General features: G+C 39.9%; 1 protein-coding gene across 5 annotated transcripts; it reads right to left on the reverse strand.

Moving 5' to 3' along the window:
* Nucleotides 1–1,826: 1,826 nt before the first annotated feature.
* On the reverse strand, nt 1,827–8,905 carry zgc:175280 (cationic amino acid transporter 2 family protein). Of its 5 annotated transcripts, XM_036968156.1 has the most exons (11): nt 8,775–8,905; nt 7,762–8,132; nt 7,375–7,530; nt 4,673–4,835; nt 4,413–4,549; nt 4,077–4,299; nt 3,842–3,978; nt 3,597–3,699; nt 3,362–3,495; nt 2,926–3,277; nt 1,827–2,736 (listed from the first exon to the last, which is right to left on the reverse strand). In XM_036968156.1, exons 2-11 carry the CDS (start codon nt 8,129–8,131, stop codon nt 2,643–2,645), a joined length of 1,869 nt encoding a protein of 622 aa, XP_036824051.1. In that variant the 5' UTR covers nt 8,132; nt 8,775–8,905; the 3' UTR covers nt 1,827–2,642. The 5 variants fall into 5 exon arrangements, with proteins under 5 accessions (XP_036824051.1, XP_036824050.1, XP_036824052.1 ...); XM_036968155.1 differs by having other exon boundaries at nt 2,926–3,495; XM_036968157.1 differs by having other exon boundaries at nt 2,926–3,495; nt 7,762–7,911; nt 8,775–8,900.
* Nucleotides 8,906–9,926: the final 1,021 nt, after the last annotated feature.

The raw sequence follows: 9,926 nt of genomic DNA on the forward strand, positions 1-9,926 counted from the left end.
AAATGTCCTTGTTTTTGAAAGTAAAGCAATTTTTTTGTCCATTAAAATAACATCAAATTGATCAGAAATACAGTGTAGACATTGTTAATGTTGTAAATGACTATTGTAGCTGGAAACGGCTGATTTCTTTTATGGAATATTTACATAAGCGTACAGAGACCCATTATCCTGTGTTCCAATGGCACAGAGTGTTAGCTAATCCAAGTTTATCATTTTAGAAGGCTAATTGATCATTAGAAGGCCCTTTTGCAATTATGTTAGCACAGCTGAAAACTGTTGTTCTTATTAAAAAAGCAATACAACTGGCCTTATTTAGACTAGTTGACTATCTGGAGCATCAGCATTTGTGAGTTCGATTACAGGTTCAAAATGGCCAGAAACAAATAACTTTCTTCTGAAACTCATCAGTCTATTCTTGTTCTGAGAAATGCAGGCTATTCCATACGAGAAATTTCCAATAAACTGAAGATCTCAAACAACGCTGTGTACTACTCCCTTCACAGAACAGATCAAACTGCCTCTAACCAGAATAGAAAGAGGAGTGGGATGCCCTGGTGCACAACTGAGCAAGTGGACAAGTACATTAGAGTGTCTAGTTTGAGAAACAGATGCCACACAAATCCTCAACTGTCAGGTTCATTAAATAGTACCCGCAAAACACCAGTCTCAACGTCAACAGTGAAGAGGCGACGGGATGCTGGCCTTCTAGGCAGAGTTGCAAAGAAAAAGCCATATCTCAAACTGGCCAATAAAAATAAAAGATTAAGATGGGCAAAATAGGTGTTCGGATCACAAAGAAGAACTTTCATGAGATGCAGAAAAAATGAAAAGATGCTGGAGGAGTGCTTGATGCCATCTGGTGGTGGTAAGGTGGGAGATTTGTACAGTGTAAAAGGGATCTTGAAGAAGGAAGGCTATCACTCCATTTTGCAACGCCATGTCATACCCTGTGGATGTGAGACCTGTTGGTTGTACTGCCAAATTCTCTAAAACAACGTTGGAGGCGGCTTATGGTAGAGAAATTAACATTCAATTATCTGGCAACAACTTTGGTGGACATTCCTGCAGTCAGCATGCCAATTGCGCGCTCCCTCAAAACTTGAGACATCTGTGGCATTGTGACAAAACTGCACATTTTAGAGGGGCCTTTTATTGATACCAGCACAAGGTGCACCTGTTTAATGATCATGCTGTTTAATCAGCTTCTTGATATGCCTCACATGTCAGGTGGATGGATTATCTTGGCAAAGGAGAAATGCTCACTAACAGGGATGTAAAAAAATGTGTGCTCAAAATTTGAGAAAAATAAGCTTTTTGTGCGTATGGAACATTTTTGGGATCTTTTATTTCAGCTCATGAAACATGGAACCCTCACTTTACATGTTGCATTTACATTTCTGTCCAAGTAGTAAGTAGTTGCAAAGTTGCTAATTAGCTAAAATTGTCCATGATGAGATTCAAACACACAACCGTTGGGTTGCTAGACGTTCACGTCCACCCTACTTTCGTTTTTTGCCTTAATTAACGTTCTGTCTTATGTCTTACGTCAAGTCAATGAGACCAGGCTGACTTGTGAGACAGACCACACATTTAAGCCACTTCATGTTTTTCTGCAGCAAACACAATTCATGTGCCATCCATCCCACTTCTGACACCAATGTGATGAAGTCCAGGTGTTTCTGACTAGGTGTGAAGTGACAATCTAGTATACACAAGGTGGACATCTAATCACTGTCAATAGAGAAACAGCTCTCTTTGTGATTATACTGTAGTATTTATGAATTACTATCATTGTTTAAAGGGTAGCAATAAATGAGACAACTGACCTTTCAATACAGTATTAAGACCAACAGAAAGTAAACATTTAATTTGTATTACATGTAATAATGTATAAAACACAACAGATACATCATGCAGCAAAATCTACGGCACTTTCCCCCTGTAAATTCGTAATGTATTTTGATGGACAGATAGTTGGAGTGACAGGAATGGTAGAGAGCAGTGTCAGGAAAATGGTGAGATAGATTCGAACCCTTGCCAACAGTGGTTTAAGTATGATGAAGGCAGCAGCACTAACTCCAATACCACCCACTCACCACATCATATAAAGCACTTTTATTGTGATATGGACGACATAATAAAAACCACTGGTATTTTCGGTGTACTGTAGGCTACAATGAAGTATATTAGTAAACATTTGTTAATGTTGGTTACATTACTGGCCTCTTGTGTCATGATTTAAGTAAAAGTTTATTTAAAATTCATCATTACAAGTAGTTTTACATATCGCACAATCAACATGATTTTCTATTTAAACAAAGTGTCAGGGCAACACCTTCAAAGATTAAATTGTTCGCATGATAACCTGAGTTGCTTTATGCAAACTATTCACCTTGTTGTTCAAATTCAAGGGGTATATATTTCAAGAGTTAAAGTGAGTGACTGGCAGTAGGGTATTTTATGAAATGCCCCTTTCAAATCAAAACAGCTTTATATGGCAATATTAATAACAATTATTATAATTATATCAAATACAATGTATTGATGTTTCTCTTCTTTTGAAATCTTGTATTTCAATTCCGGGTCAGATATCAGGGCCACAGGAATCCTCATCCATCACAAAGTTTTACTCCATATTTGTGTTAAGACTTTGTATGTTGACCTGATTGTGTGCAGTTTCCAGCCTTTGCTTTTGCACACTGTGATGAACTCCATAACAACAGTAGATCAATAACCCTGTGAAAAAAATATGTCACTAATATTTTTGCTACAATAGCATGACATAATTTATTTTTAAATGTATGCGTTGTTGAAGAAGTCAATTCAACGTCTATTCCACGTTGATTCAACTTCATTTAATTGAAATGATGTGGAAACAACGTTGATTCAACCAGTGTGTGCCCAATAGATGCCTAGGTTCCTTACCCACTGCCATCCAAACAGCATAGCGAATCCATGTATCTCCTCCCAACTGAACCATCAGATAGACATTGACAAATGTACTCACAATAGGAAGTGCTGGTATAAAAGGAACCTGCAGAGATACCAAACAAAATGGGTGTAAATTGTGGAGAAAACCAAATCTGAGTTAAGCTTTGACAAAATGTTACCATAAAAGCAGCTTTGGTTGTATTCTGAGGCTGTCTCCAGATGATGAAAACAGTGAGGACCAGCATCAAAAGGATCACAGAGATGATTAAAATGCTCCACCACTCCTGGTTCATCAGGGAATCCACAGCCTTGGTCAGGAAAACGCTCAGAATAATTTCTAAAAGGACTGGGGGACAAAACAAATGTGTCAGACCTCTAAGAGAGTGACACTGGATATAAAAGGAAACAGGATATAAAGAAAATTGCTCACTGATAAAGACTGTGAACATGGATACATTTTTAGAGGTTTGAGCATTGGGCTGAGAAGGAGGGTTTAGGGCCTCTATCATCGAAAATGATTCAGATGTATTATCACTGGACTCCTCACCAAGATCTGGTTGGTACCTAAATAAAAATGCATACACAGTAACCAGATAAAATGCATACATGCTTTGGTGTTAAATCCTATTGTGTAAAATGTCTCTGTTCAGATCAATCAAGCATACCTCAATATGAGAATACATATTGCTACAAGAGTGTAGGCAAAGAGTGTTCCAATTGACATCATGTCCACAAGTGCTTTCAGGTCAAATAATAGAGCCATGATTGCTGCAAAAATAAAAATGTGATACATAGTGCATTGTGAATACCAACCCAAACAAGGAACAGCATCTGCATTTTACTTTTTAAAATGTCAATACATAGTTAGATGACCTAGGCTTGATGATTTTGTGCTGTTCAGCAACGTTACCTGCCACAACACCTGAAGATAGAGTGGCTACCACAGGACTTTGTTGAGAACTCATGTTACTGAGTGGCTTGAAGAGCAGCCCGTCCCTGGCCATCGCAAAGAGGACCCGGGGCATGGGAAACATGGATCCTAGAAGACTGCGAAACCAACACACCATTTACAATCCACCACTTAAACTTTACAAATGACACTACAGGGGACAACTTATGTAATTATACATAATTCCATACCATACCTTGTTGAAAGTGCACAGAGGGAGCCTACAGCCACAGCATACTTTGCAGGGCCCCAGCCGATGTATGTAAAAGCTACAGGTAATGGGCTATTGACACTGAGCATGCAGTAGGGCATCATGAGGGTCAGTGCTGCCGACACACCAAAGTAAGCCAGGAAACAGATCAGCAGGGATGCTACAATGCCCAGAGGGATGGACTTCTGAGGGTTCTGCACCTCCTCCCCTGGGAGATTACACATACAGATGTTATACATACAGATGAGACTAAGGAACATAGATTATACTTCAGATCATTCTAAAATGCCCAAGGTTTTCAGCACATTATACAACAGTTACCTGTTGTGGCTATGCAGTCAAATCCAACAAAGGCGTAAAAACAGGTTGCAGCTCCTGCCAATGTTCCCTCAACACCAAAGGGGAAGAAGCCACCAACACCGTAATTTGTGGTTTCATTTAGTGCCGATGTGAAGTTTCTGAAGGGGAATGACACACTTCATGTTCTTTGAATTTCAATTTACTGTACTTCATTAGAACACTTATGTCGTATTTCATAATAGTGCTGGAATTAAAAGTTAAAAAAATTATAAAGTTCATACTCATTTGTTGTTATGTTCATGATAGTGTCCTCACTAATGTACCAGTTGTCAATGTCACCTTTGATGAAGCCAGCGATGATAACAAACACCAAGACCACTGTATTAACTGCTGTAAAAACCTTATTCACAATAGCAGACTCTTTAACGCCAAATGCAAGGATCCCTATGGAAGTGATAAATTATTAGAACCAAGAGTAAGCACCTTATACAGTAGACTATATATATATATACACTGATTGTATAAAACATTAAGGACACCTGCTCTTTCCATGACATAGTAGACTGACCAGGTGAATCCAGGCAAAAGCTTAGATCCCTTATTTTTTTATTTTACTAGGCAAGTCAGTTAAGAACAAATTCTTATTTACAATGACGGCCTACACCGGCCAAACCCGGAACGGCCGGTTGTAATACAGCCTAGCTACGAACCAGGGTGTCTGTAGTGACGCCTCTAGCACTGAGATTCAGAGCCTTAGACCGCTGCGCCACTCGGGAGCCCAACTTGATGTCACTAAATCCACATCAATCAGTGTAGATGAAGGGGAGGAGACAGATTAAAATCAGGATTTTTAAGCCTTGAGACAATTAAAATATGGATTGTGTACACGTGCCATTCAGAGGGTGAATGGGAAAGATCAAATATGTATGTGCTTTTGAACGGGGCATGGTAGTAGGTGCTAGGCGCACCAGTTTGTGTCAAGAACTGCAAAGCTGCTGTTTTTCCCCCACATTTAACAGTTTTCTGTGGGTATCAAGAAGGGTCCACCACCCAAAGGACATCCAGACAACTTGACACAACTGTGGGAAGCATTGGAGTCAACATGGCCAGCATCCCTGTGGAACGCTTTCAATACCTTGTAGAGTCCATGCCTGACGAATTGAGGCTGTTCTGAGGGCAAAAGGTAGGGTGGGGGGTGCAACTCAATATTAGCAAAGTGTATTTAATGTTTTGTACACTCAATGTATATATACAGTTGAAGTAGAAAGTTACATACACTTAGGTTGGAGTCATTAAAACTAGTTTTTCAACCACTCCACACATTTCTTGTTAACAAACTATAGTTTTGACAAGTCAGTTAGGACATCTACTTTGTGCATGACACAAGTAATTTTTACAACAATTGTTTACAGACAAATTATTTCACTTATAATTCCCTGTATCACAATTCCAGTGGGTCAGAAGTTTACATACACTAAGTTGACTGTGCCTTTAAACAGCTTGGAAAATTCCAGAAAATTGAGAAGCTTCTGATAGGCTAATTGACATAATTAGTTTTTATTTTATTTTACCCCTTTTTCTCCCCAATTTCGTGGTATCCAATTGTTTTAGTAGCTACTATCTTGTCTCATTGCTACATCGCTACAACTCCCGTACGGGCTCGGGAGAGATGAAGGTTGAAAGTCATGCGTCCTCCGACCAAGCCACACTGCTTCTTAACACAGAGCGCATCGAACCCGGAAGCCAGCCGCACCACTGTGTCGGAGGAAACACTGTGCATCTGGCAACCTTGGTTAGCACCCACTGCGCCCGGCAGGAGTCGCTGGTGCGCGATGAGACCGGCCAAGCCCTCCCTAACCTGGGAAGGACCTCCCGGTAGGGGCCGGTTACGACAGAGCCTGGGATATGGATACCTTAACCAATGCGCCACCCGTGAGGCCTACTTGACATCATTTGAGTCAATTGGACGTGTACCTGTGGATGTATTTCAAGTCATACCTTCAAACTCAGTGTCTCTTTGCTTGACATCATGGAAAAATCTAAAGAAATCAGCCAAGACCTCAGAAAAAAAAATTGTAGACCTCCGCAAGTCTGGTTCATACTTGGGAGCGATTTCCAAACGCCTGAAGGTACTACGTTCATCTGTACAAACAATAGTACGCAAGTATAAACACCATGAGACCACGCAGCCGTCATAACGCTCAGGAAGGAGACGCGTTCTGTCTCCTAGTGATGAACGTACTTTGGTGCGAAAGTGCAAATCAATCTCAGATCAACAGCAAAGGAGCTTGTGAAGATGTTGGAAGAAACAGGTAGGAGGAGCAAAATTAGGTGGATATAGTGCAGCAACATCTCAAGACATCAGTCAGAAAGTTAAAGCTTGGTTGCAAATGGGTCTTCCAAATGGACAATGACCCCAAGCATACTTCCAAAGTTGTGGCAAAATGGCTTAAGGACAACAAAGTCAAGGTATTGGAGTGGCCATCACAAAGCCCTGACCTCAATCCTATAGAAAATTTGTTGGCAGAACTGAAAAAGCGTGTGCGAGCAAGGAGGCCTACAAACCTGACTCAGTTACACCAGCTCTGTCAGGAGGAATGGGCCAAAATTCACCCAACTTATTGTTGGAAGCTTGTGGTTGGCTACCTGAAACGTTTGATCCAAGTTAAACTATTTTAAGTCAATGCTACCAAATACTAATTGAGTGTACGTAAACTTCTGACCCACTGTGAATGTGATGAAAGAAATAAAAGCTGAAATAAATCCTTCTCTCTACTATTATTCTGACATTTCACATTCTTAAAATAAAGTGGTGATCCTAACTGACCTTAGATGTGATTTTTACTATGATTAAATGTCAGGAATTGTGAAAAACTGACTAAGGTGTATGTAAACTTCCGACTTCAACTGTATGTATAGTTATTTACTGTCACCATTGACCAGTTATTTTGCACCATGAAACCTTTTTGTTAATAGCACTTGCCTGCCAACAGCATGATGAGAGCAGCAGCAAAGAAGTCTGGGTAGGTAGCGAGGCCTGGCATATCCATTGCTGCATGTTGACCTAAAGAGCTGGCAATGGCATTTCCAATGAGGTCATCAAAAGTCCCACTCCATGCCCTGGCTACACTTGATGTTCCTGATCAGAGAAGAAATCAAGAAACCAAAGGAGGTGATGTTGTCTATGTGTGAAGGACCATTACAATATGCCAATGAGACATTGTCAATGCAACAGTGAGCTCTAATTGTTATTGTTGATTGATCATTGTCATCCTTTATACCATCCTTATGGGCTTGAGCTCTGACAGTAGCTTCCAATAAAACATATTTTGCATCAAATATTCTATATTCCATATCAGATGTCACTTGCCTATGACATATGACAGCAGCAAGTTCCAGCCAGTGATGAAGGCCCAAATCTCCCCCACTGTCACATAGCTGTACAGGTAGGCAGAGCCAGTCTTGGGCACACGCGATCCAAATTCAGCATAGCACAGCCCTGCGAAAATGGAAGCTATTGCTGCCACAAGGAAAGATATAATTATACTGGGCCCAGCTACGGCCCTGGCCACCTCTCCTGACAGCACATACACGCCAGCCCCCAGTGTGCTGCCAACCCCCAGAGCCACCAGGTCAAGGGTAGTCAGGCATCGTTTAAAGTTGGACACCTCCCCCTCTGGCTCCAGGGGTTTCCTACGAGACAGGCTCTGTATGAACAGTAACAGCCTGGCACCAGACATCCTGCAAGAGCAGAAGATCTGTCCATCAAAATGCCATTCATCACATAATTTGTACAACCAACTGTTTTAGAACACTGAGTAATGGTAGGTGTATATTACATCAAAACAGAGTTCAAATGTATATACTGACTCGATCTATCAACCAATGACAAGCAGTGTTGATTTTAACTATAGATCTACTGTAAACTGTTGTACATACTGCTTGTAAGACACTACAGACAAAACTACTACTATTGTAAACCTTTGCAAGCAGTACATTCAGTATCTAGTATTTCATAAATAGGATTAGATCATCTTCCACATACATTACACATTTGATAACAAGATCAGAGTGACAAATACAATTTGTCAAAATCAAACAAAGCTGTGACCAGCTGTATGTTTAACCCATATGAACTTCATCAAGCAAACAATTAGCTCTTGTCTTTTGAAAATTAGATTTGTGATAGACTATAGCAGTGGATATTCTTCTCCCTGTTTCATGAATACGTTTTGATATTAGATATTTTCAGTTCATGCATGGAAGACATACTGCCCGTAGAGCAGCAGATGAGACCATACAGATCCACTCCTTTTGACCAAGGCTGCAGTACAGAAGGCTACAGTGCATGTCACTATTAGTATTAAGTTAAGGTAATCTTACCTTCTTGGCCGTGTGCTAAGGTGCGGACCCTCTGGGTTGTCATGGATTCTGTCCTCGGTATTCGTGGGCACAAACCCATCCTATAGCTTCTCTCCTGTTAACTTTCACATCTCTGAAGTACAAGCATTTTAGACAGATTATGTTACATTTCAGATGTCTGTGCCATTTCTGAAAAAGAAGACCAGACTGATTTGTTGTAGAACTTGGACTTGGTCCGCAACCTGTCCATAATTGGTCATGTCAACGGCTCAAGGGGTTGTTTTAGAGAATATGTCCAATAGACTGGGGTTTTAATAAATTATTTGTTTATTGTTTGTATTTAATTGTTGTTTTTTGGTTACAGTATGGTGGTGAATTCATTATTTTAGGGATGCATGGTAGTGACTTGAGCTTGATGCTCACCTTCATGGCAAAACCTATATGAACATTCCAGAACAGGGCACATTTAGGTGACTTATGATGTAAAAGGTAACAAGGTACATACAGTATTTCATAATTTACTCATGTATTTCATAACCAGTTGACGATCACAGTCCTCTAGAAGATGAATCAAATCCCCACTTCAATAGATCTTATTCTCTAATAGGACATGTTTTGGGTTCATTGCTTATTGACTGTGTTTGGAAATTTTACAACCATAGACAAACATATAGTATGATTTATGACAATAAATCATAATTAAATAAAACACTGCATACTTATTTTCGTTATTGCTTCTACTAAATTTCATGAGTTCTAAAATGTCAATGATTATGCTTTGTTATATTAACGTGCTGTAAGTGTGCAAAATGAATATGCTTCAGAATTCACTGTGAAAATGGAATTCAGGCCCACTCCCTTCAGTCCAGAAGCTCTGTACTGCACATGTGGAATCCTCTGATTTCTGTGGAGAAATCTGTTGTGAACACTTATGAGTATGGTGGGCTGAATTTTCAGGCACTTACTACCTTAAATAATACTTTTAAGCTCAATTGGATAAAACAATTCCTAAGAAGACCCACTTCTATGTGGAACTTTATTCCTCATCATGTCTTCTCTACTTTTGGTGGCCTTAACTTCATGTTGGATTGCAATTATAATATTGACAAAGTTCCAGTGAAACTTTCTGCTTTTCATCAGCATGTTTTCTTTTCCTGATCCTTAATTTATAAG

Source organism: Oncorhynchus mykiss, chromosome Y (genome assembly GCF_013265735.2).
Source record: "Oncorhynchus mykiss isolate Arlee chromosome Y, USDA_OmykA_1.1, whole genome shotgun sequence".
NCBI classification, from domain to species: Eukaryota; Metazoa; Chordata; class Actinopteri; order Salmoniformes; family Salmonidae; genus Oncorhynchus; species Oncorhynchus mykiss.